General features: G+C 45.3%; 1 protein-coding gene across 2 annotated transcripts in view; it reads left to right on the top strand.

Moving 5' to 3' along the window:
* The window catches only part of LOC115208290 (plexin-A1-like), an 86,034-nt gene that overhangs the window by 38,051 nt on the left and 19,992 nt on the right, over positions 1-27,991 (top strand). The window contains exons 7-17 of one of the 2 annotated variants that reach the window (XM_029776225.1): positions 557-724; positions 8,622-8,715; positions 9,986-10,222; positions 11,653-11,796; positions 15,130-15,364; positions 18,772-18,914; positions 21,382-21,638; positions 24,102-24,168; positions 25,026-25,172; positions 25,505-25,664; positions 25,814-25,917. In XM_029776225.1, coding sequence (XP_029632085.1) covers positions 557-724; positions 8,622-8,715; positions 9,986-10,222; positions 11,653-11,796; positions 15,130-15,364; positions 18,772-18,914; positions 21,382-21,638; positions 24,102-24,168; positions 25,026-25,172; positions 25,505-25,664; positions 25,814-25,917 — 1,756 coding nt within the window. Of the gene's footprint in view, positions 1-556; positions 725-8,621; positions 8,716-9,985; positions 10,223-11,652; positions 11,797-15,129; positions 15,365-18,771; positions 18,921-21,381; positions 21,639-24,101; positions 24,169-25,025; positions 25,173-25,504; positions 25,665-25,813; positions 25,918-27,991 lie in introns of both variants that reach the window. The other variant, XM_029776224.1, reaches the window with a different exon arrangement.

The raw sequence follows: 27,991 nt of genomic DNA, 5'->3' as shown, positions 1-27,991 counted from the left end.
CCTAATATGTACACTCGCAGGAACACTCACATTATGCAGATGTTCAAACACGGCAGGCTTCTGCTGTCTGCTTTGCCAACACAAAAACATTTCATCAGAGGAGATGGAAGTAGAGTGCAAAGTTTGTCCAACTAACCCGAACCGCAAAACTTTCGTAACACAGCACAGCTGGCTAGGTGTCTGAGGGGGTTGCATCATCTAGGGATGACCGGCGTTCTCTGGGCCTCTGCCACTCCAGATCAGTCAGGGAGAGAGAGAGCAGAGAGAGCAGGTCTTTGAAGCCAGAGCTCTGGGTATGTCTGTCTGACGAAACCCCCGTCTGAAATGCTGAAAGCACTGGGGCTCTCTGCACTCTGTGTGTGTGTGTGTGTGACATACTCTTCCCTTCATGTCAAATACACACATCACACGGTGACATACTTTATTGTCCATTGTTTTTATTTATTTATCTAATTGAACCTTTATTTAACTAGGCAAGTCAGTTAAGAACAGATTGTTATTTACAATGACGGCCTATGTTCCCTCCTCATGTAACACACTCCCTCTGCCCTTCCAGGCGGAGTGCCAGGGAGATAGTGTGTGTGACGCCGGCGGGTCTGACTCCCGGCGGTACCCCCGTCATGGTGGACATCAACTCAGCTGAGCTCAGGAACCCAGAGGTCAAGTTCAACTACACCGAGGACCCCACCATCCTCAAGATCGAACCTGACTGGAGTATTGCAAGGTGAGTGGGAACCGGTTGGAACTGGGCCTGTATCGACAAAGCATCCGAGACTAGTGCTGATCTAGGCTCTGTCTATATAATCATTAGGATCTTAAGACGCAACGCTGATCCTAGATCAGCGCTCCTACCCAGTGGACACAGGACCTGGTCGAAAACTGGTTGGAACTAGTCTTAACCGGTCTTAACAGATTGCTTTAGGTCTTTTGATGGACAGTTTTATTTTAGTTATATTTGGAGATCTGAGAGGATTGGATAGGTGTAAGGCAAATAATGTGGCACTAGCGTCCCTTGCAACTATATTGCTTAGACCTATCCAGTCGTCTCAGATTTTCCACAAGTGCACAGCGGGTAGGGGTTGATTTGGGATTGGGCATTAGTCTTAGCACTGAGCCAAGTATGCTGCAGGCACACTTCAGTTTCACACACAGTATCGAGTGATATCAAACACGCAGGCGCTGGTATTTTTTCCCACATTATTTTCCCCCTGAAAACGGATACAACAGCAAATCTTTGCTGAAAAGGGACTCGAAAGCCGCTGGTAGTTTGTGTTGCAGTCGACGCAAAGACTGTATAAATATTGTCTGACTTATTCAAATGAGACAATGTAGTGAGCCAGTTTGCCACAGGAATATTTATGAACAAACACAAGCTGTGTACAGAGCAGGAAGTGGATTCCAATGCAAAACGGGCTTGAAAGAATGACCTAGAAAAACTGAGTTGGTGTTCATTGCTCAGGCAGGGAGGCAGATAGCACACTTGATGCTCCCTAAATAGTCATGTGGCCTTCTATCAACTCAAACAGTCTAATTGACTGAAGTAATATCTTTCTGGAACACCTTCTATAGGTCACCTGTCTTGTAATGTATTATAAAGACATTATATGGTATTTATTATAAGGGACATTTCAACACTTTTCAACTCGAAACTCAATTATTTTTAAAGTGACCCCCGATGTCATCATAAGAGGTCCTTTTCCTTGTATATATCTTTGACTACATGTAGAAAATGTCCATTTTCACACATTTAGAAGCTGGTCGGGTGCTGCTGGACATAATAGATATGTGATAAAAAGTGGTCAAGTGCCCCTTTTAATATGAATTTATAGTCTCTTATAAGGACCCTATAGAAGATTGAAAACTAATTGGTAAACCTAAAATGGCTACCCTGGAGAAGTATGCACAAAGTATTTAAGTGCTTCCATTCAGCCACCGGATGATTGGCAGCTGCATTTCAAGGGCACCCAAACAGACATGATGCCGTCGGACCAGGTGTCCGCCAGTCACCAGGGGGAACGGGACAAACCACTACGGAGACACCACGAGGGGATAGTAGAGGTGAAAATAGGAGAAGCGTTTTTAAATCTCCGTAGGGGCAGAGAGACGATCGGCAGGCTCGACACACGACCGAGGTGCGAGGCGGCGAGCGGTCTCATTTGGAACGGAGGTGTGAAATGAAGGAGTGGAGACGTAGAAAGAAGGAGGAAAAGGTGTTATTGTCGCTAGCGTTAGCCTCAGGAGGGAACGTGACCTCACTGGCTCGCTTGTTATTTGGTGTTTTTCTCACCGCTCCCGGGGGATTGGCTGTTTCTCCTCCCGGCCAATCATGACGTGTGTATGTCGCAAAAGCAAATTTGTCGCCGCGTCCTCTCCGGCAACCTTTTTCACACGCCCGCAACAAACGACAACGGTGGTTCCGACACACGTTCACCACACAATGTTGGTTAAACATACAGAGGGTCGACACAACTCACTTGTTACTTTTCAGCTTGTGCTGGGACACTGACGGTCTCCCTGTGCCAACCTCACAGTGACGAAACAGCACAGGGGAGATGTCACATAGGAATGGGTTTCTCAACGTCACCTGGAATCAGTACAATAGTAGTCAACTCCTACCAAGTGCCACTCTTAGTTACCCCACTCCACCTTGCCGCCTCCTGAGTGGTGTTCTATCGACCCCTTTGTCTGTAACAAGTATTTGCTTTAGTGTCTTTACACAGATGAGCAGGTGAGCCTAGGGCAGGTTAGCTTGCATGCTTACTGATTCAAACTTGTCACATTGCGTCATGTCACTCTGGTTTAGGGAGGTCAGCCTCCTGTGGTTGAGAAGGGGTGTCTGGTGGGGACGTGACTCTTGCCCATGTTACCCTTGTCCTTACGGGTAATTGTCAGGTGAGTTGAAAAAGTCAAATGGTGAAAGTTCAGAGAACCAGCAATTCCACAGTCTGGGTCAGGACTGGGCGATATCGAATGAATGCAATATTCTAAATGCCTGTATCGCAGAATCAAGTTGCTTTTTTAGTTTTGTCTTTTTTGGTCTCGTTCGCTTCTTCTGTGCTGTGTTCACCTTCCCATTTACACCAGAGATCGGTATGTAATGACGAGATGCTCATGTCTCCGCCTTAACAATGGGAGTCGTTGTCCCAGAGGCGGAAAGGCAGGCGACAAGCTTAGGTTCGAAATAAGCGCATAGGAATGCATTGGGCTTATTTTGGACAGATTTTGGCAAGAGCGCTCCTCTTTCTCCCAAGGCCCCTCTCCCTACCACTTACAACAACAAAGGTGAGAGATCACTTCTTCCTCTCTGACAAATGGTTTAAACTCGCTATTTGCATTTGAGGTTTGGTCCAACAGAATCGGTCATATGCATACAAAAACACATGGAGACATCATTTTACTATAATAGAGGAGAAGATAACCTTTCGAACCATACCCTGTTTATGTTTCAACTCCTCAAATTTCAAGCAGAGCAGACACTACTAAAACGGATGTACCAATGAACGTTCATTCTGGAAAATGAATGCTCAGTTTGTTGCGCGCCCGTTAGGGTAACACGTATCGCTAGTAGCATTTTAGTCAAATAAAGATTACTATACTCGCTGCCTAGTCTGTTTTATAAATGTGCAATAAGCATAAAACAAATATATGAGGAATTGGCAACTCGTTCTCATTGTGAGAAATAAGGTCGGCCACTTGATTTCTTGAAAACGAGGAGGAGAGCCGTAGACTCTAGGAGCTCAGATGCGATAATTGAATAACCGGATGTTTCGACAGACACGCTGTCTTCATCAATCAAATGTATTTGTTAAGCCCATTTTACTTCAGCCAATGTCACAAAGTGCTATACAAAAACCCAGCCTAAAACCCAAATCAGCAAGCAATGCAGACGTAGAAGCACGGTGGTTAGGAAAATCTCCCTAGAAAGGCAGAAACCTAGGAATAAACCTAGACAGGAACCAGGCTCTGAGGGGTGGCCAGTCCCCTTCTGGCTGTGCCGGGTTGAAATTATAACAGTACGTGGCCAAGATGTTCATAGATGACCAGCTGGGTCAAGTAATAATAATCACAGTGGTTGTAGAGGGTGCAACAGGTCAGCACCTCAGGGGTAAATGTCAGTTGGCTTTTCATAGTCGAGCATTCAGAGTTAGAGACAGCAGGTGCGGTAGAGAGAGTCGAAAACAGCAGGCCAGGGACAAGGTAGCACGTCTGGTGAACAGGTCAGGGTTCCATAGCCACAGGCAGAACAGTTGAAACTGGAGCAGCAGCACGACTAGGTGGACTGGGGTATAATGACAAACACTGCGGGTCACTAGTTTATATATGTGAAAGGACACACACAGGTGTCTGTAATCATGGCTGGGTGTGGTTTGATATCATTGGTTAATTTTCAGATATAAATAGAACATACAAAAAACATGAATGGATAGCATGGGATCATATATACAATTTGGCTACATAGGCCAACAACATTTATAATGAATAGCAAAGTCACAAGAATGGCTTCAGAGTCTATGTTGAGACCGAGGGGAGCAAGGGTCTTTAAATAAAAGATTTTAACAAATTGTCAAGGTCATCCCCTCTCCTAGGGAGGGTGACGTGTTCGATGCCGATATAACTTAGGGGCGAAATCGAGTGGTCCGCAACTGGGTACGTCAATGTTTTTGCCCCTAATGGTACTAAGATGCTCTGAGATTCGTACTTGGAATTCCCGCTTCATTTTTCCAACATCATTTTTACCACAAGGACAAGTTATAAGATAAATAACTGCCTTAGTGGAGCAAGTGATAGCTCCAGTTTCCCTGTTTGGGGGTGTTTAAAGGATCTACATTTGTAAGTGCCATTGCATTGAGCACAGCCATTACACTTGTAGTTTCCATCCGGTAGAGGCACAAATAGACGTTGTGCAGGGTTTTTTGGGGTGGTAAATCAGAGTTTACCAATTGATCTCTGAGATTTCTGCCCCGTGAGAATACGACCAAGGGAGGGTCCGAAAACACAATACCGATACTGGCATCGGATCTTAGAATGTGCCAATGTTTGTGAACGATTCCCTTAATTTGTTCAGAGCACTTTGAATAGCGGGTAGTGAACAAACAGTTGGAGGTTACTGAAGGTTGTGCGTATAACAATTCAACTGTTTTGCCCTGTTAGCTGAATTCAGAACTTGTGAAATGATTCCTCAAGCTTTGTCAGGTTGGATGGGGAGCGTTGCTGCACAGCTATTTTCAGGTCTCTCCAGAGATGTTCGATCGGGTTCAAGTCTGGGCTCTGGCTGGGCCACTCAAGGACATTCAGAGACTTGTCCCAAAGCCACTCCTGCATTGTCTTGGCTGTGTGCTTAGGGATGTTGTCCTCTTGGAAGGTGAACCTTCGCCCCAGTCTCGGATCCTGAGCGCTCTGGAGCAGGTTTTCACCAAGGGTCTCACTGTACTTTGCTCATCTTTCCCTTGATCCTGACTAGTCTCCAAGTCCCTGACGCTGCAATACATCCCCACAGCATGATGCTGCCACCACCATGCTTCACCGTAGGGATGGTGGCAGGTTTCCTCCATACTTGACGCTTGGCATTCAGGCCAAATAGTTCAATCTTGATTTCATCAGGCCAGAGAATCTTGTTTCTCATGTTCTGAGTCTTTAGGTGCCTTTTGGTAAACTCTAAGCGGGCTGTCATGTGCCTTTTTACTGAGGAGTGGCTTCTGTCTGACCACTCTACCATAAAGGCCTGATTGGTGGAGTGCTGCAGAGAAGGTTGTCCTCTGGAAGGTTCTCCCATCTCCACAGAGGAACTTTTAGTGACCTTTGGGTTCTTGGACACCTCCCTGACCAAGGCCCTTCTCCCCTGATTGCTCAGTTTGTCCAGGTGGCCAGCTCTAGGAAGAATCTTGGTGCTTCCAAACTTCTTCCATTTAAGAATGATGGAGGCCAATTTGTTCTTGGGGACCTTCAATGTTGCAGAAATGTTTTGTTACCTTTCCCCAGATCTGTGCCTCGACACAATCATGTCTCTGAGCTCAACGATCAATTCCTTCGACCTCATGGCTTGGTTTTTGCTCTGACATGCACTGTCAACCTTTGGACCTTATATAGACAAGTGTGTGCCTTTAAAAAGCATGTCCAATCAATTGAATTTACCACAGGTGGACTCCAATCAAGTTGTAGAAACATCTCAAGGATGATCAATGGAAATAAGATGCACCTGAGCTCAATTTTGAGTTTCATAGCAAAGGGTCTGAATACTTATGTAAATAAGGTATTTCTGTTTAGTTTTTTGTAAATTTTCAAAAATGTCTTAACCTGTTTTTGCTTTGTCATTATGGGACATTGTGTGTAGATTGAGATTTTTTATTTATTGAATCCATTTTAGAATAAGGCTGTAACGTAAAAGAATTTGGAGAAAGTGAAGGGGTCTGAATACTTTCCGAATGCACTGTATGAATCACCCATACGTTTGAAAACAATCGAGATATGGGATTTGGGCCATATTGCCCTAGTCTGTATGTAAGCTTTTGTTCCAGCACTAACACACCTGTTTCAAATAATAAGGTAGTATTGTTTTCATAACCAGCTAGTCTAAACGACTGGGACGAAGTTGGCCGTTCCCTTGTGCACGTAAAAAGGCTTCTTGAAGTAAGGAACCGTTTTAACTCAATGGAGAATTGATTTGACTAAATAGATAAATGCAACAACGGTTAAAGTCCGGACATAAACTAAAAGGCTAAAACAAGGATAAAAAGTTAAGAGCATAATATCGAGCCAACCTGCTCTCCTCTAACCTTGCTTTCCACCCCCAACTGCCTCTCTCCCCCAAACACACATGCACCTGTATTCAATGAACTCATATTGGTGGGAGGGGCTTACCATACACAATTAGCAAATCCTGATTTTAATCACACATTTCTTCAACACACTTAACTGCTGCAGGTGAAATGGTGGGGGAAAAACATGTTAACTATGACATGATATCAATTTGTAAGTCGCTCTGGATAAGAGCGTCTGCTAAATGACTTAAATGTAACTGTAATTATGACAGAAAAACAGGGCCCTTCAACAGAAACATTTAACACACACACACACACTGGGGAATGTATGAGTGTTTTGGTGAGGATGTGCCATCTTCACACAGACGACGATTCATTTAATCAGGTGTCTTAGTGCTGGGCTGAAACAAAAGCCTGCACATCCTGTACCTCTCCAGTACCTGAAATGGACGATATCATTTTGGGTTTTAGACATTTGGAGGTGGTTCATTGATAACCTAACAACTCACACTAAATTCTTCCGCTGCTCTGTCGTTCACTACATACTTTAGTCTGAGACTGCCATCATTGAAGTTGTTTGTGACGAGTGGTGTTGTAAAAAAAATTAAGTCATCAGCGATTAGATCGTCTCTAACCAATCAGAGTATCAAAGCCAATGACAAACTGCCACTTTACCCACGTGTGTTCTGGCTCTGGCCCAACCAATCGCTTTCTGGACCAATGAGACGGCCCCCGTATGTGTTCGCGTTCGGCAAAGGGTCAGGGAGGTACTCAGATCCAGAGTCATTGCAGAGAATGGCCATGGGCAATAGCGTAGCGTTTGGCCAGAGCAAGGAGTCTAGGTAGCCGGGCAAGTTCATTGAGGTAATAATCTAGTATTTTGGTCCTTTCCCTGAAGCTATTCGAGTTTAAACAAGCTTTTAATATGCAAGTGCCTCAGCGTTGCCATCATTACCTCTGATGGAGTGCGTGAAATGGCTCAAATACTCTACGGTGTCGAGAACGCATTAACATTAATGCCGTAACTGGATGGCCTTTTTCACTTTGACAAAAATGTGAATTATCAGGCAAACGTGTGGTTCTCTGGAAGATATGGTCTGCGTCCCAAATGGGACCCTATTCCCTTCATAAAGCACTACTTTTTACCAGAGGCCTTTCATCCATGGTATGCTTGTTATAGCCTTTTTTCAAGATATCAGGGAAGATATCACTGGGTATAACTGCAAGATATTAGTTGAAAAATCGCGTGTTCCAGTGGATGGAGGTTTCAGGGGTAATTGGTGTCCCTCTCCTTAATTCTTTGACTGCATCCCAAATGGCACCCTATTCCCTATATCCCCCCTTCTCAGCTCGCGGACAACGATCCGGGCCCAGAACGGGGTCAATATGGTCCTCGGGTCCGGGGAAAAATAATTATAAATACACAAATGCTCAGGCTTCGACCCCTGTTATCATATAAACACGCATAAGGCATGGAAGAATTTGCAGAATTTCAGGAAATTAGCTTTAAAACTGCGATATTTTCTCTCCATCAAGAGGGGTGTGAACAGTTTGGGGTTGCGAGGTGGGGGTTTGTTACTACGCCGATAAATGACAACATCCATCCAGACCTTTGCCACCTAAGAAATTTGTGTGACCGGACCTTCTCAAATAGTACTCGAGTACCCCTGCTCTATATAGTGCACAACTTTAGACCGGATCCCTTGGGCCCATTTTGGACTCTGTAATATTAGAAAAAACATTGCCCTTATTCAATATTTTGATGCGATCGAACAGGGAATGGGATTATGGCTTTGTTATTGTAATGTATATGTGTGTATGTGCTGTTATGGGTTTTGTTGTTGATGGTTTCCCCTTTTTCAGTGGCGGGACTCTGTTGACCATCACTGGCACCAACCTGGCTACCATCAGAGAGCCCAAGATGAGAGCCAAGTACGGGAAAGCCCAATCTGTCAACGTGAGTACTACTGACCCAACACGCATACATACTGCACACACGCACCGTCCTGTATAACTAACCTTGTGAGACCACACAATTCAGTCCCATTCAAAATCCTATACTCCCTAACTTTATCTCTAAAACCTAACCCTTAATCTAACTCTAATTCTAACCCTAAACCCCCTAGAAATAGTATTTGACCTTGTGGGGGACTAACAATGTCCCCAGTTGGTCAAATGATTGTTTGTTTACTATTCTTGTGGGGACTTCTGGTCCCCACAAGTATAGTTAAACATGTCCAGGCAAACAGATGCGCGCACACACACACACCTGACCCGGTGATCAACCAGCCCAGGGCCTATTTATGGGTGTGTGTTTTAGATGGTGAATCTCCATTTAGCAGGTTAACCTTTGAAATGTCAACCAGCAATAAACCTGGGCTGTCTGGCAAATCCCTCCATCCTTCCTTCACCTAGCACCACAGGGCTAGGCTAACCTTTTCTCTTTCAGTCTACCCTCTCCATTCCCCTCTCTCTCTCTCTCTCACTACCTGCACAAAATATCCCAGACCAAAACAAAGTGTATTTTCCTGCTTTTTCCCTCTTCCGCGTCACAAATTTTATCCGTCTTCCCTTTTCATCTGTCTTCCGTGTCCCCCCCCGTGCGATTTCAGACCCCGTTAGCATACGCTAGCTAATGCGCTGTGATTACTTGGCATGCCAGAGGGAGGCTGGATGGCATGTTGTGGAAAAGGAGAGTCGTGAGGCGACCCAAAACGTTTCCAAGCGGGCTTTTTAGGATTGTTTGTTAGCGTGTTAGCATCAGTCTTGCTAACCCTTGTATATGCCCTTACCGTCTCAGTCGCTCTACATTAATGGGAGCGGAGAATGTTTAGCCCACAGGGGGAAACGGCAGGAGATGGTATTGGCTTTTTTTGTCCTATGTTTTTGTTTACGTTCCTGTATAGATTATGAAAGCTATGACTTCGCTGTACATAATGAACCTGTCCAATGTCCTCTCTCAGCGCTGATGTTACTCAGATGTTGTTTTGTTGACATATTTTTTTATTTTTTATTTTACTTTAGTTATCTTTTTTGGGGGGGGCTATATGTCAGTGTACTGTTACATAATGAACTTATCCACCTTCCCTTTTTTTTGTTTTGTGTTTTTTTTCTACATTTTGTGAGCAATTTGTATTTATATTATGGAAGCTAACGTTTAAATGTAATCGTAATGTACATAATGAACTTATCCATCCTCTCTCGCTCTCGCTCTCTCTCTCCTTCAGAACTGCACAGTGCTTAACAACACGGTGATGGTGTGTCTGGCGCCCTCTGTGGCCGTCTCGGAGAAGGCCTTCTCCGAGACGGGCAGCGGTCCCGATGAGATCGGCTTCATCATGGACGACGTGCGCGCCACCCTGGTTGTCAACGAGACGTTCAGCTTCTACCCGGATCCTGTGATAGAGCCGCTTAGTCTCACGGGCCTGCTGGAGCTCAAACCCAGCTCCCCACTCATCCTCAAGGTGAGACTGATGGAGACTGGAGCCCAGGGTGGGGGAGGAGCGTCCATGATTGTGGTGGGGGGGTCCTAGGGAGGAGTAGGGGGATTCTGAGGAAGCTAACAGGGTGGAGCACTGTTATTGTGTGGGGCCAAGGGTGGAGGAGCGTTCAAAATATATTTTTTTAAATCTCTCCCAGGGAGGAGAAATGACACCGTATAAATGCCTCCAGGTTCAATTGTAACCGTCAAATTGTAGACTTCAATCTCACCGACCGACTCGGGTTAGAAAAGAGTTAAAACTTCACAGCTGCATCCAATATATTTATGAAATGACGTTGATGTCAATTTTAATTGTCCTCTTTCTCTTAAAACCTTCCGTCAGAAATGGTTGTCCTATTTATTTGTTCCCTGCCACCCTTTGAGCTATTGCCTTTTCAAAAGAACGCTTTGAGACCCGACGTCACCTTAAAAGGCGCTACCTGTGCCGTTCGCTGCTGTGATAGGCCGAGAGCCCTTTGAAAAGTATCATCCCAAATACAACGCAGATGTGCCACTTGCTCCTGCTCCCCCATCAGATAACGTCAGAGCAAGTTCACAGCCAAATGGTAACTTTATACCAGAGCCTTTGAATCCCTCTTGCGCTTCTATACTGACTCGCTTATTTTGTCATCTCCCCTCTCTCCTTGAACTTCAAAGACGTTCCTCCGGAGAAAAAAAAACTCCACCGTGATACTGTATATCATGGATATTTTATATGAAATCAGCTTTATTTTCCTTATAGCCAATCAGAAACGAGCTGGGGAGTTGAGAAAATTGTGACCCTCACAGTTTAAATAAAGATTCCATAATGAACCCTTACAATCCTTTGATTGCTGCGTCTTCCGTTTCTCTGAGAAGCCGGAGGGGTGGGGGGGGGGACACATAAAACCGGCATCATATTAAATAATTGTGGATAAATTAGATGTGCATCAGATTTTCCAAGCAATTAATTCCTCTCCCTGCAAAGCCTCGTGGGTAAGTGGAGGAGGGGAGGGGGGGGCAGGCAGAGACGTGTGTTTTGGTGGGTTTATTTATCCCTCTAAATTGGTTCCCTCTCGGCCAATGAGACGCCGCGAAAGCCCCCGTCAGGCTCAACTAAACGCCACCAGAATCCCAGGTCCCCCTACGCTAGGTCTTGACTTTACTAAAGAACCGCCTATGGCTAATAAGACCTCGCTACGGCATCTGTGGAATTAGGACTCGATCATCAGAAATCACCCCCTTTTAATGTATGATTAAATAGGCATGTACGTGACTGACGGTTAGAGGTGAGAGGGTGTGTTTTCGCGCGTGCTTGCGTGTACACAGTATGTGTGTGTGTTGAGTGTGTTGTGTGTGTGCGCACATGCGTTCCTATGCATTATCCTGAGCTGTGTGTCTAACGTGGTGTGTGTCTGTCGCGGTCTCTCCTAGGGTAAGAACCTAATCCCGGCGGCTCCTGGTAACGCTCGTCTCAACTACACGGTCCTGATCGGAGAGACACCCTGTGTCCTCACCCTGTCAGAGAGCCAGCTGCTCTGTGAGTGGCCCAACTTCACCGGAGAACACAAAGTCACCGTAAGTACTCTACTGAAGCCTCTTCGACTTTGGGTTGGGCTGTGCCGTGTGTCGTCTTGTGCGTCATTGGATCGCACTGTGTCCCAATCACGTTTCGTCTCTCTGTTTTTTTGCTCATCTTGTCCTCTTTCTGTTCTATACTCTTTCAATATCACATGACAGTCCGGTCTCCTCTTTACTCATGTCATATGCCCATCCCTCTATTCCTTCCTCTTTTCTTCTTGCCTGGATTCGGTTCAAAGCAAGAGTAGAAGAGATGGAGAGAGCATTAGAAGGATGGACCTTTTTAATTCTCGCCGTCTCTTCTACTCTTCTTTTGGGCTACCGCTCTCTCTCCGTTGCGTTGTTCTTTTTTCCGTTCGCATACAAATCCACACACATTGAGGCTTCCGGTGCATAACGTTGACTGTGTTTATAGGCACGGCAACCTGATGAATTCAATTCTTAATTTGGCTGACATTTCTTCAGGGATTTGCATAGACATTGGTATCCAATGCAGCCCAGAAATGACGTATGGCCAAAGAGGTCCATATCTATATTTTACAGTCCCTCGGTTGCATGTGGTGTTTGATAGATATAGGCCAGCAAATTACAATTCAAGGCCTATAGCGTTATGTTCTTGATTTGAAAGGGTTACTAAGGGTGCATCTCAATACACTGTTGTAGTTTCCTCTCCTCGTCTCCTTTTCTTCTGCACTGATTACCACAATGTTGTGACAAGGAAAAGAATTGGAGCTGCATCTTAGTAGCCTAGTTTTCGGAAGTAATGTTACACTGAACAAAAATATAAATGCAACATGCAACAATTTCTAAGATTTTACTGAGTTACAGTTCGTATAAGGAAATCAGTCAATTGAAATAAATGTATTAGGCCCTAATCTATGGAGATCACATGACTGGGAATACAGATATGCATCTGTTGGTCACAGATACCTTAAAAAGAAAGGACGTGGATCAGAAAACCAGTCCGTATCTGGTGTGACCACCATTTACCTCATGCAGTACGACACATCTCCTTCGCATAGAGTTGATCAGGCTGTTGATTGTGGCCAGTGGAATGTTGTCCTGCTCCTCTTCAATGGCTGTGCAAAGTTGCTGGATATTGGCGGGAACTGGAACATGCTGTCGTACACATCGATCCAGAGCAACCCAAAATGCCCGTCACAGTTGAAACAGGGATTCATTTGTGAAGAGCACACTTCTCCAGCGTGCCAGTGGCCATCAGCGGGCAAACGCTCACCTTCGAAGTCAGTTACGACGCCAAACTGCAGTCACGTCAAGACCCTGTGAGGACGACGAGCACGCGGATGAGCTTCCCTGAGACTGTTCTGGCAATTTGTGCAAAAATTCTTCGGTTGTGCAAACCAACAGTTTCATCAGCTGTCTGGGTTGCTGGTCTCAGACGATCCTGCAGGTGAAGAAGCCAGATGTGGAGGTCCTGAGCTGGCGTGGTTACACGTGATCTGCGGTTGTGAGGACGGTTGGACGTACTGCCAAATACTCTAAAACAATGTTGGAGGCGGCTTATGGTAGATAAATAACATTACATTTTCTGTCAACAGCTCTGGTGAACATTCCTGCAGTCAGCAGGCCAATTGCACGCTCCCACAATACTTCAGACATCTGTGGCATTGTGTTGTGACAAAACTGCACATTTTAAAGTGGCTTTTTATCATCCCTAGGACAAGGTGCAGGTGTGTAATTATCAATGCGTTTGTTTAATCAGCTTGATATGCCACACCTGTCAGGTGGAGGAATTATTTTGCCAAAGGAGAAATGCTCACTAACAGGGATGTAAACAAATTTGTGCACAACATTTTAGGGAACTAAGCTTTTTTTGTGCATATGGAACATTTCTGGGATCTTCTATTTCAACTTATGAAACATGGGACCAACACTTTACATGTTGCATTTTATATTTTTGTTTATTGTAGTTATAGAGTTGAAACTAGGGCTTGTGTAATTCATACTGTGTGAAGGTAAGACTATTGCTTCTAGCCCGGGCGTTGCGACAAGGAAACGTATAAAACTAGGTTTGGAATATGCTCACGTGCTGTCACACACATACACTAGCTTTGTAGTGTAGCGCTAGTGTTACAAGCTTTGGTTTTTCAATTTATGTTTTGAGGTTGGACTCGTGCTCATTAGCACGCAGGGCACACCGATTTGCTGTCGACTCATTAGTCAGCATGTGTTACACCTGTGCTGGTTGCCATCTTGTTAGTGTGAATGTGTTTCACTTGTGCTGGCCCAGGTGCTATTTAAGAGTGGCTGTTCCAGTGCTCCAATTGTCTTGAGAGAAGTGGCGGGTCAACGCCTTCAGTTGGTGCTCCCTATTTGATTTCTCGAAAAAATAATATTCCTTTGTCCGATTTCCCGTATTTGGTTTTGCTCCACCTTTTTGGTTTGTTTCCTGTCTTTGTTTGGTGGGGGTTTGTCTTTTGTTTTCCTCTCCTTGGGAAAATGTTGAGGGGCTCATGGTGGGTGTGTCTTTTAGGTTCCAGTTGTTGGACACCCTCATGAGTGTCTTTCAAAAAAAAAACTCCTAAACCCCCAGCTGTTTTGGTTAGTGGTCAGCGACTGTTAGTTTCCCACTTCTGTTTGAGTGACGTTTTTGGTTTTCTTGCCGGGGAACGTAACACTAGCATGCGTGACAGACACTGGTGTGTGAGAGAGACCCTAGATGGCTTGTTGGGTTCTGCCTGTGCAAATTACGGCTGTTAAATGGACATTTCAAAAAATGTTCAACTTCGTATTTATAACCTCCAGCACACCCCCAACGTCAACATATGGAAAATATAAATAAAAATAATAAACATTTGCGCGTTTTCTTTTTTGTAGTAAAAAATAGAAAGATAATTGTTTCCAATGACATCATCAACCAATTAGTAGGCAATGCCTATTCATAATTGGTTAACGTCACACAATGCACACCGATGATGTCATTGGAAACACTTATCTTTCTCTCTATTTTTTACTACAAAACAGAAACACACCATTTTTTTTATTACATATGTTGACGTTGGGGTGGTGCTGGAAATTATGAATATGAAGTTGAAAAATATAGACATTTCCCTTTAACAGATCCTCACTGAGAGAGGGTTGGGAGGTAATGAATGACTAGATGGAAATAGCAGCGACAAAGAGCTGGAAGTCCTGTGTGTGTGTGTGTGTGTGTGTGTGTGTGTGTGTGTGTGTGTGTGTGTGTGTACGTACACTCTTTTTCAGCTAAATTACTAATGCACCAGATGTCTGTGTAGAAATGTGTGTTTTAAAGTTATTGTCTTATGAAGAATCTAAAACAGTGTTTCACCCCCCCCCCCCCCCCCCAAGGTGCGCGTGGGGGGCTTTGAGTACTCCCCCGGTACCCTCCAGATCTACTCTGACAGCCTGCTTACCCTACCCGTCATCATCGGCATCGGAGGGGGCGGCGGCCTGCTCCTATTGGTCATCATCGCCGTGCTCATCGCATACAAGAGGAAGTCGAGGGACGCCGACCGCACGCTGAAACGCCTGCAGCTCCAAATGGACAACCTGGAGTCCCGGGTGGCGCTGGAGTGCAAGGAAGGTAAGCCACACCTGTCAATCAATTACATTAAATTCAATTCAATTCCACTTCATTGACCTATTCAGGACGAGGAGGCTAAGCAACAGCTGTCAATCAACAAAAAGTAGGCCAGGTTTCTCGCGACTTGAGGGGCTGCTGCACCGGTGGTGCAGACATCTGTTCCAGCCCAGCACACGAACAGTCGATGAATCGTGGTCTTCCTGAGAAGTATACAAAACAAATCGAAATAGGAGAGCATCGTTCTAGAGGCAGAGCAGGACAAGCTCAATATATCCATGTCCTTCCTCTCCATCCAACCCCCCCCCCCCACACACACACACACACACACACACACACACACACACACACAAAATGGCCCTCCCACTGGGTGCTGCTTGCTCTTGGTACCCATCCAGAAGAACACTTTGATCGGGGCTCCGCCGCCCGGCGCCAGATGTTGGGTTCCTCCCCATGCGAGGTCTGCTTGGATGGCCTTTCTGTTTTAGGAAGGGAGGGAGGGAGGGAAGGGGAGAGAATGGTGGATGGAGAGTTATGAAAAGCGGGTGGAAGGGATGGGGAGAGAGCGGGGGAAGGAAAGAGAGGGCGGGAGGTGTCTGCAACGCGTGCTCCCACATTAACATTTGTTCATTTGGCACACTCCTGATCTGGTGGGAGGCCAGCGATACTGTCTGTCTCTCTGTTTTGGGAGAGAGTGGAAATAGAGTAGATTTTGATTTTAGGGCTCCTTAAAGATAGATGGAGACAATGGGAGCGCGAGAGTAGAGAGAGGTTTGAGGGTTCCATAAGGAGAGAGAGAGAGAGAGAGAGAGAGAGATTTGGATAGTGTATAGATTTGAAGGCGCCATAAGGGGAATCAAACTGCAGCATCTGCTCTGCAGTTTAGAGAACCTAGAAGTAGCTCATCCCATGCTTAAATATTGTCACAAGGTAGCAAGACTGTAGCCTGGGTACCAGTCTGTTTATCTAACATTCCACTCCTTATACTGTGTCATTGCCAAAGAATGGTACCCAGGCTAGCAAGACTGGTGTGATATGAAGCAGTCCTAGTAACAATGCATTGTACAGTAAAAACAAACACAGAATGCAGGAGACCAGGCTGTGGTCCCTGTCATCACAATGGCCATCTCTGCCCAGCGCCACATGGCAACAGACACCGATTGGCCGTCCTCTTCGCCACACTGTCCATCCAGGGGTCACCACCTTGTCTGTCCCCCACAGTCACCACAGATAGATGGAGAGCGACAGGGAGAGATAGATAAAGGTGCATAGGGAGAGATGGATAGAGCCCCAGAGACGGGAGAGATGGATAGAGCCACAGAGAAGGGAGAGATGGATAGCGAGAGGGGGAGATACAGGTGCGAATGGATAGAGGGACAAGAGGCAGGGTATGATAAAGCAACCGAGAGATGGATAGAGGGAAGGAGGGTATGTGAGAGGGAGGTACAGGTAAAAATGGATAGAGAGATGAGGGGACACAGAAACAGAGAAAAGGGCATAAGGAGAGATGGATAAAGGGACAGAGAGAGGGTAAGATAGATAGATAGAGAGCGATGGGGGGGGTCACAGAAAGGTGGATAATGAAGGACAGAGAAAAAAGATATGAGAGAGAGAGAGTGAGAGGGAGATCGATCAGACTGTGTTTATTTCCTTATTTATTTGTGGGGTTTCTTTAGTCAAGATTACACTACAAGACAGAGAGATTATTCACACAGAGTTCTCACATGCGCCGAATACAACAGGTATAGATAGACCTTACCGTGAAATGCTTACTTACAAGTCCTTAACCAACAATGCAGGTTAAGAAAATATTTACAAAGTAAACAAAGTAAAAAAAATACGATTAAAAGTAACACAACAAAATAACAATAACGAGGCTATATACAGAGAGTGCCAGTACCAAGTCAATATGCGGTGGAACAAGTTAGTTGAGGTGATTTAATTGTTCAGCAGTCTTATGGCTTGGGGGTAGAAGCTGTTAAGGAGCCTTTTGGTCCTAGACTTGGCCCTCCGTTTGCCGTGCGGTCGCAGAGAGAACATTCTATGACTTGGGTGACTGGACTCTTTGACAATTTTTTGGGGACTTCCTCTGACACCGCCTAGTATATAGGTCCTGGATGGCAGGAAGCTTGGCCCCAGTGATGTACTGGGCAGTACGTGCTACCCTCTGTAGCGCCTTACGGTTGAATGCCGAGCAGTTGCCATACCAGGCTTTGATACAGCCGGTCAGGATGCTCTCGATGGTGCAGCTCTCTAACTTTTTGAGGATCTGGGGACCCATGCCAAATCTTTTCAGTCTCCTGAGGGGGAAAAGGTGTTGTCGTGCCCTCTTCACGACTGTCTTGGTATGTTTGGACCATGATAGTTTGTTGGTGATGTGGACACCAAGGAACTTGAAACTCTCGACCCGCTCCACTACAGCCCCGTCGATGTTAATGGGGGCCTGTTCAGCCCTCCTTTTCCTGTAGTCCACGACCAGCTCCTTTGTCTTGCTCACATTGAGGGAGATGTTGTTGTCCTGAAACCACACTGCCAGGTCTCTGACGACCTCCCTATAGGCCATCTCATCATTGCCGGTGATCAGGCCTACCACTGTTGTGTCGTCAGCAAACTTAATGATGGTGATGGAGTCATGCCTGCAGTCGTGGGTGAACAGGGAGTACAGGAGTGGACTAAGAATGCACCCCCTGATTGTCCCCAGTGTTGGTTGCTGCCTACCCATACCACCTGGGGGTGGCCCGTCAGGAAGTCCAGGATCCAGTTGCAGAGGGATTTGTGGGCACTATGGTGTTGAACGCTGAGCTGTAGTCAATGAACAGCATTCTCACGTAGGTGTTCCTTTTGTCCAGGTGGGAAAGGGCAGTGTGGAGTATGATGGCGATTGCGACATCTGTGCATCTGTTGGTGGTATGCGAATTGGAGTGGGTCTAGGGTTTCAGGGATGATGCTGTTGATGTGAGCCATGACCAGCCTTTCAAAGCACTTCATGGCTACCGACTTTAGAAGCCACTGAAAGAAATGGAGGGGACATACAATGGGTCACAGGACATGCATGTAGAGAGCAAAATGTGTATGAGCAGTGGGACACACTAAGATATGTCACTGTGGCCACTCCGCTGCGTGGAGAGCTCTGCGGTAGGGAGAGAGTTGAAATGTGTGTTTGCGTAGGTGTGTGTCCATATTTCCATATTTCCAGCTCTTTGTGTACTCTCTACTCTACCCGAGTTCACTTAAAATCAGTCCAAAATGTTTAGCTTTTATCCAACAACAACACTGACAAATATTTAACACGGGACCAATGTTAAAACTGTCAATGCAATAGTGTACGTACATTAACAATAGATTAACTATCCTTCTAACTCTCTCTCCTCCTCCCTACCTCCCTCCCTCCCTCCCTTCTCTCTCCCAAGCCTTTGCGGAGCTGCAGACCGACATCCATGAGCTGACGCAGGAGCTGGACGGAGCTGGCATCCCCTTCCTGGACTACAGAACCTATGCCATGAGGGTCCTCTTCCCCGGTATCGAGGACCACCCTGTGCTCAAGGAGATGGAGGTACGGGTCAGTAACGCCCAGGGTTCCAATTATGCATTGATTCTTAGGGGTGATGTAATTTTTTGGGGGGTGGGGGGGGCTTGTACTCAAACCATGGTAACCCAATAGCCCTGCTGATCTAGGATCAGGTCCTCCTGATCCTAAGAGAATCTAATAGGCCTATTATGATCTAATAAGGGCTTGATCAGCACTCCTCTGGAACACTTTATGAATACGGAGCCAGAGACCTTTCTAACACTCTGTGGAAACGTTGAGATTGATAGATGGCCATAGCATGTCCAGGGTCTGAGAAACAGGACTCACACATTCAATGAAACACTCTTCCATTCTATTCCACTATTTCACCACCCAAGGGAGGTTATGTGTTGATCACTCAACTGCGCCACATTGCATCATCAGGTCAAGATAGCATGGCCTATAACCTATTACGATACCATCACGTACACACACACACACACACACACACACACACACACACACACAGTTGAAGTCGTAAGTTTACATCGACTTAGGTTGGAGTCATTAAAACTAGTTTTTCAACCACTCCACAAATTTCTTGTTAACAAACTATAGTTTTGGCAAGTCGGTTAGGACATCTACTTTGTGCATGACACAAGTAATTTTTCCAACAATTGTTTACAGACAGATCATTTCACTTATAACTCACTGTATCACAATTTCAATGGGTCAGAAGTTTACATATGAAAAGTTGACTGTGCCTTTCAAACAGCTTGGAAAATTCCAGAAAATGATCATCATTTGAGTCATTTGGAGGTGTACCTGTGCATGTATTTCAAGGCCTACCTTCAGACTCAGTAAGTCTTTGCTTGACATCATAGGAAAATCAAAAGAAATCAGCCAAGACCTCAGAAAAAAAATTGTAGACCTCCACAAGTCTGGTTCATCCTTGGGAGGAATTTTCAAATGCCTGAAGGTACCACGTTCATCTGTACAAACTATAGTACGCAAGTATAAACACCATGGGACCACGCAGCCGTCATATCGCTCAGGGAGGAGACGGGTTTTGTCTCCTAGAGATGAACGTACTTTGATGCGAAAAGTGCAAATCAATCCCAGAACAACAGCAAAGGACCTTCTGAAGATGCTGGAGGAAGCAGGTACAAAAGTATCTATATCCACAGTAAAACGAGTCCTATATCGACATAACCTGAAAGGCTGCTCAGCAAATAAGAATCCACTGCTCCAAAACCACCATGAAAAAAAAGACTGACTACAGTTTGCAACTGCACATGGGGACAAAGATTGTACTTTTTTGAGAAATGTCCTCTGGTCTGATGAAATGGCCATAATGACCATTGTTATGTTTGGAGGAAAAAGCTTGCAAGCCGAAGAATACCATCCCAACCGTGAAGCACGGGGGTGGCAGCATCATGTTGTGGGGGTGCTTTGCTGCAGGAGGAAAAGGTGCACTTCACAAAATAGATGGCAATATGAGGGAGGACATTTATGTGGATATATTGAAGCAACATATCAAGGCATCAGTCAGGAAGTTAAAGCTTGGTCGCAAATGGATCTTCCAAATGGACAATGACCCATAGCATACTTCCAAGGTTGTGGCAAAATGGCTAAAGAACAACAAAGTCAAGGTATTGGAGTGGCCATCACAAAGCCCTGACCTTAATCCCATAGAACATTTGTGGGCAGAACTGAAAAAGCCTGTGTGAGCAAGGAGGCCTACAAACCTGACTCAGTTACACCACCTCTGTCAGGAGGAATGGGCCAAGCTTGTGGAAGGCTACCCGAAACGTTTGACCCAAGTTAAACAATGTAAAGGCAATGCTACCAAATACTAATTGAGTGTATGTAAACTTCTGACCCACTGGGAATGGGATGAAAGAAATACAAGCAGAAATAAATAATTCTCTCTGCTATTATTCTGACATTTCACATTCTTAAAATAAAGTGGTGATCCTAACAGACCTAAGACGGGGAATTTTGTCAGGTATTGCGAAAAACTGAGTTTAAATGTATTTGGCTAAGGTGTATGTAAACTTCCGACTTCAACTGTACATACATACATAGACTTATAAGAAGATACGTTTTCTGGATGGTGCATGTATTGTACGGTATCAGCTCTGAGGGGCGAGGAGAGAGAGAGGGGAGCGTGACAGACGGCATATCTACTAGTTATGAACTGTATTGCACGTCTGTCTGGCGCCTAGCATCGGATTTTCATTTGTATCCCAGATGCGATTAGCCTCAACTGTGGTGCGCCAATACAATTTCCCTTCACACCACCAGGTTTCGCCTCCCTACAAGACAACCAGCCACCACTGGCTGCTTTCAAAATAACCTGGTGTTCTATTGGGGGTGGGGCTGTAGTTGTTTGATTCATACAGCTTCATGGAGAGTGTGTGTGCAAGTTTGTGCCTGTGTGCGCGACCAGACGTCTGTGATATTGGGTCTTTTGTACCTCAAAGACTGCTCTGCCCCCTCTCTCTGATAGGTTCAGGCCAATGTGGAGAAGGCTCTCACCCTGTTCGGCCAGCTGCTCACCAAGAAGCACTTCCTCTTGACCTTCATCCGCACGCTAGAAGCTCAACGCTCTTTCTCCATGCGAGACCGCGGCAACGTGGCGTCGCTGGTCATGACTGCGCTCCAGGGCGAGATGGAGTACGCCACAGGGGTGTTAAAACAGCTCCTCTCGGACCTAATCGACAAGAACCTGGAGAGCAAGAACCACCCCAAGCTACTGTTGAGAAGGTACGGTCCACCATTGGGTTGTGTTGTGTTGGGCTGGTCTATCTGTGTAGCAGTGGGAGGGGAGAGAGGGTTAGAACCTAGAGAGCACGAACCACCCCAAGCTGCTGCTCAGAACGTACGATCCGCGTAGGTTGGGGTGTGGTTGGGTTGGGCTTTGCTATATAATCATCAAGAACCTGGAAAGCAAATACCACCCCCAAAGGTTCTGCTTCGAAGGTACGGTCCGCCTCTGTTAGGCTATGATTAAGGGTGGGTTGGGCTAGCCTATCTGCGTAGCCTATGAGGTGTACAATTGAGCCTGGAAGAAAGGAAAGAGAGAGGATTGATCTGCCATAGCTTAGTGGTTAGCCGTTTTTGTTATCAGTTAGCCGTGTTTGTTATGAGTTAGCCGTTTTTTGTTATCAGTTAGCCGTTTCAGTTACCAGTTATCCGTTCTAACGCGTGTTACACTAAAGAGGGACGCTGTAGACGGCCAGTAACTGTAGCCTACCTCTCCTCTCTCTCCCCCTCTCCTCCTTTCCCTCTCCTCCACCTCAGCATTGTCTCTGTCAGGAAGGATTACACCCCTGAGCACACCCACTGACTCCCACAGGAGGCCCAGCCACTCAGCCAGCCACAGGGCAGACAGGACTACTGAGCCAGACAGAGAGGGAAAAAGGGAGAGAGGGGGAGGGAAGGAGAGGGAAAGAGAGAGGAGGGGGGGAAGGAGAAGGAGAGATACAGGGAGAGAGAAGGCGAGGGAGGAAGACTGCGAGATGGGGAGAGTGTGAAAGGGGTTGTGGAGTGTGGAAAGAGAGGTGAATAACAAAGGTGGCCAGAAGGGGAGGGAGGGAGGGTGGGACGGAGAGACTGAGTGCTAGTGGGAGGACGAATGACAGATTACAGACAGAGAAAGATGGAGGTAGAGGAAGGTCAAGAGAGAGAGAGAGAGTGCACGGCACTGGGGAGCGAGAGAATGGAATGTTAAGGCAGAAAATGGGAGAAATATCCCAGGGGAGACATAGACTGGTAATCAGTTAGGTAAGACCGAGAGAGAGAGACATGAAGAAAGGGATAGAGAGAAATGATAGACACAGGAATTAAACATGAAATCATGAAAAAGGGAAGTTTTTCCCTCTCCATTGAGAGATATGTAATTAAAATCGAATCAAATAAATGACTGAGCCAGTCTGCTGCGGCGGTGAAATTGACATGATGTTGCTAAAAGCCCCGCTGGAGGAATGTGGCACATACACTGTCCTGGTTATGAAGATGACACACATATGGCTGCACGCACACACAGATTTGAGCTACAGAATACCCTTTGTGTGTTGGTGTTTTTAGGTTTTAGACTACACTATTCCAAAAACATTTTCCATGTTCATTATGAATTATACTACACTTCCATCCACGCACGCACGCATGCCCACACTTTCACTCACTCACTCACTCACTCACTCACTCACTCACTCACTCACGCACTCAGTTGGTGTTCACCTGTCCCCAAGTATTAGGTCAGGTAGTGGACAAAAGCATGTTCTTTCCTGGTCCTCTACTTTCAACCCCTCTCCTCTACCTCTCCTCTCCTCTATGCGAAGGAAAAATAACACATTTTGCCCACATCAAACAAATCTGAACAGACTTCTAGAAAAATTGACTTTTCTTCGCACAATCTCTGCTCCCAGTCTCAACCCTGGATAACCTGCTTGCTGGCACACACATACACACACAATCCTTGATTCATCCTTTTCTGAGTAATCATAGTCTCTGGGAATGTATTATTCAGGAGACGGCAGCACTGATTCTAAAAGGAGGGACAGAGGAGGGGGTGGGTGAGAAAACAAAGCTTTTCCCCCTTAAGTCCCTTCCTTTCATACTGTGTCACAAACACACACAAACACACGCGTGCGCACACACACTCTTCCCTCGTTGCTGTTAACAAATTAAATGTAGTAAGTCGCGTTAATTACAATGCCTTTTAATTACTTGTGTTTTTAACTTTCTTTCTGGAGGGGGGGAACCTTTCTGGAGGCTCCTCATTACGAGCCAGGTTGGTGATTAGCAAGAGACGTTAACGAATTAGACTAATTGCTGTGTTTTTAATGAAGATTGCTGGGTTTGCTTTGAAAAAAGAAATGTGGGTTTTGTTATTTGAGTTAATTTGTTTGTGTGCAGAGAGAAGGGTATAGCCTACCAGCATTCTGTGGAATAATTTTAAGTTAAGCTCTTTGAAGTGAACTTCCATGTTAAATACCTTTTCCCAGGGAAAATGGTGTGTATTTGCTCTCAGTTACTAGCCCGAGGGTAGGTTGGTCACTTGTTACTAGGAGGAAGAAGGCAGAATTCACTCCAAAATCTCCAACCCTTGTACAGTCGTTCCTCTGTCAGTCAAGTGTCGATTTATGTTGTTGCCATTAAAACTTTGTCATTCCAGAAGATAACGTTTTTCTCTCAATCTTTCTTTTCCTCCCCCCGCCCCCGTAGGACTGAGTCGGTGGCTGAGAAGATGCTCACCAACTGGTTCACATTCCTCCTCTACAAGTTCCTCAAGGTAAGTCTGTCAGGGACGCAAGCACGTGTTTCGTGTTCGTTAGGCACCAAAGTGAAGCAAACTAACTGAAACGGGGAAGGACGACCTGGATTTGACCAATAAGAAAGGCTCTGAATTTATACGTCTACTCAAGTCTCAAGGAAAAGTGAGGAAAAAATCACAAAAGTTAAGAACCAGCTGGGTGGAAGGAGTAGAGAAATATAAGGAGATGGAGAAAAAGGTTTAGCCAGGGGGAGAAACTAGCACGAGACTAGCAAGAGTTGGAGGTGAGAATCACTGTGCTAGGCAGAAGTCAGAACGATGGAGGAACAAGGGGAGAAAAGGATGAAAAACCAGAGACCCCGCTAGCCAACCTCTCATTTCCTCGTTGACACCTTTCACGCAGCAGAGTGCTTTTTCCGCTCCTGACTCGTTAACCTACTGTTAACTCCTCCATCGACTGCCGCTAGCGTTCTCTCAACGTTGGCCCCAAGCTGAGTGTTCATTTCGAAACGTTCTGCCTTATTAAAGGCTGTTTTTCCCCGGGTTAAAATGCACGGGAGAAATTGCTACCTGGGAGTGGTTCACTTGTCACCATGCCAATAGCCGTGGGAGGCTTGCTACGACCTTATCATTTAGCAGTGCCGTAGGCACTGTGGCTAACAGCAGATTGGAATGCACAAATTTTACCTTTCATGCATTATCAAACTTGACTTTCTCCGTTAAGAAAGCATACTTGTTGTCTTGCGTTTGAAGACTACTCTATTTCCTATTGTTTCCGAAATACTGAAATTAGGGTTGTGTGTATGTATCAGTGACATGTTGCAAGTGTATTTATGTGTGTAATTGACCTCTCACCTTTGCCCCTGTGTGTGTAGGAGTGTGCTGGCGAGCCCCTGTTCATGCTGTACTGTGCCATCAAGCAGCAGATGGAGAAGGGTCCTATAGACTCCATCACCGGAGAGGCGCGCTACTCACTCAGCGAGGACAAGCTCATTAGACAGCAGATTGACTACAAGACCCTGGTCAGTACCGCAGTCAGAGCTTGAATCACAAAAATAAACAGAACACTTTGACATTATCTCACTGAATCAATTCATTGCCCTGAGAACCATTCGTCTGGCCTGCTAGGTAATATAGTAGCTAGAATAGCATAGACGTCAATAAAGCGACTTGGCATAACAGTATAATATGAGTTAATATGTAATATGAAACATATTAGCTGAACTGTCGTGTATCACACAGTGTCACCTCACATGCCCACACTAATCGCTCTGCTTCAAGCCTCTAGTCCAGTGACTCTTCCTCCCTCCCAATCTGAACTTTGACCTTTACCCTAACACCACACACCCTCTAGACCCTGCACTGTGTGAACCCGGAGAACGAGAATTCCCCAGAGGTGACGGTGAAGGGGCTGAACTGTGACACGGTGACTCAGGTGAAGGAGAAGTTGCTGGACGCGGTGTACAAAGGCAGTCCCTACTCCCAGAGACCCAAGGCTGGAGACATGGACCTCGGTGAGGAGGACACACACTTATAAGCACACACACACACACACCTGCGTACGTGTCATACACACACACATACACACAAATGAGTGCATGCAGACCCACGGACACACACACACTAACACCCCTCTCTCTCTGTCCCCTATGTTTGTGTTCAGAGTGGCGTCAGGGAAGGATGGCCCGGATCATCCTCCAGGACGAGGACGTCACCACCAAGATAGACAACGACTGGAAGAGACTCAATACACTGGCCCATTACCAGGCAAGTCTCTCATGCTTTAGGTTTAGATCTCAAAGTTGACTAAGTCATGTTGTTTAATCAATCAGTCAATTATTCAATCAATTACATTTTATTTGTAGTCTATACTTTACAATTACAGATTTACAAATATTTCTGCATCGACGTAGGACACCACTCGAACATCACTTGGTGTCTGCAGCCACAAATTCATGGGTGTCATATCACCAATTTCCCCTCTGTGTCTTGGTAGAAACCAGACTGAACCAGGTTTTTCTCTATGATTTTTGTGTGGGGTACAGAGATGAGGTTGTCATTCAAAAATCATGTTAAACACTATTATTGCACACAGAGTGAGTCCATGCAACTTATTGTGTGACTTTTTAAGCACATTTTTATTATTTAGGTTTGCCATAACAAAGGGGTTGAATACTTATTGACTCAAGACATTTCAGCTTCTCATTTTTTATTAATTTGTAAAAAAAACAACTAATGAAAACATAATTCAATGTTTACGTTATGGGGTATTGACACAATCTCAATTTAAGCCATTTTAAATTCAGGCTGTAACACAACAAAATGTGGAAAAAGTCAAGGGGTGTGAATAGGGCTGTGGTGGTCATGAAATTCCGTCAGCCGCTGATTGTCATGCAAATAACTGCCGGTCTCACAGTAATTGACTGTTAATTAACATTAACACGCTTAGCATCTCCTGGCTTCCACGCATAGCCTACAAGCCATTGACGCAGACCGTTGAAACATCTACATTTTAAAAAAGTTGAAAAAATCTATTTAATATAGCCTACACCATCACAATAAATCAATGATTTATTTTAGACAGGTCTAAAGAAACATGATATGAAGAAAATGTTTCTGAAGAACAGAATAACATACTCTGAGTTGTCCTTACAGTATGTTAGGCCCTGATCTGGCTATGCAATAAGGCTGTGTGCTACACTAGTTCATTTAGCAGACAAGATTTGCTTAGAATTCCATGGCATAATTTTTAAAATTATTTTATAGTATGAAGAATTCAATTTATCATAGCTTAATAAAATAAAAAGGATGTTTTCTCCTAACGATTTCAAAGCAAATGTGCAAATGTACTCTGTGTTGAGCGGTTAACAAAGAAACTGGCCCTCCTATATGCTTAATTTAGAGTTATTTATGCAACTTTAATAGTACAAACGTTGAGCTATATGTTTTGATGTTTAATACATTCTATGGCTGCATGATGGGACTCTAATGATGATTTGAAAAAAGTTGCAAGCTTCACACACTTCATCAGTCTCTCATTCACCATTTGACAAGCACTTGATAATATTCACACCAGGCCTCGAATCTCCCGGCGGCATGCCCCTTGAGTGGCCATAATGCCCCCCTAAAAAAATCCATGCCTTTTGCAGCCAAAGTGGCCGTTGTGCCCTTGGGCTGAATATAATAGGCTAATTATAATTCCATTCTCCAGGCTGCCGTGCTAAGAAGCACCTCTCACTCACATGGCTCTCTCAGATGTAGCCAATGCCTGTCAAGTGATCGGGTCCTGCTCACAAGCATTTCAGCTAAGAGTTTGCTACAAGTGAATGAAGACAGACACATCGGGGACACAACCTCTTATTAAAATCTGAGGCGCATGTTGAAGATGTTAAAACTGTCCACATTTAACCTACTTTTTGTCAGCCAACAAGATTAATAGGCCTAACGAACAGCAAAAGCACTAGCCTATGTCATCTAAACTCAGCATAAAAAGAAACGTCCTCTCACTGTCAACTGCATTTATTTTCAGCAAACTTAACATGTGTGATATTTGTATGAACATCACAAGATTCAACAACTGAGACATAAACTGAACAAGTTCCACAGACATGGAATAATGTGTCCCTGAACAAAAGGGGGGTCAAAATCAAAAGTAACAGTCAGTATCTGGATGGCCACCAGCTGCATTAAGTATTGTAGTGCATCATGGACTGCACCAGATTTTCCAGTTCTTGCTGTGAGATGTTAGCCCACTCTTCCATCAAGGCACCTTCATGTTCCCGGACATTTCTGGGGGGAATGGCCGTAGCCCTCACCCTCCGATCCAACAGGTCCCAGACGT

Source organism: Salmo trutta, chromosome 14 (genome assembly GCF_901001165.1).
Source record: "Salmo trutta chromosome 14, fSalTru1.1, whole genome shotgun sequence".
Taxonomy (NCBI): Eukaryota; Metazoa; Chordata; class Actinopteri; order Salmoniformes; family Salmonidae; genus Salmo; species Salmo trutta.
Note: the sequence above shows the minus strand (reverse complement) of the source record. Positions and strands in the feature narration are given on the sequence as shown.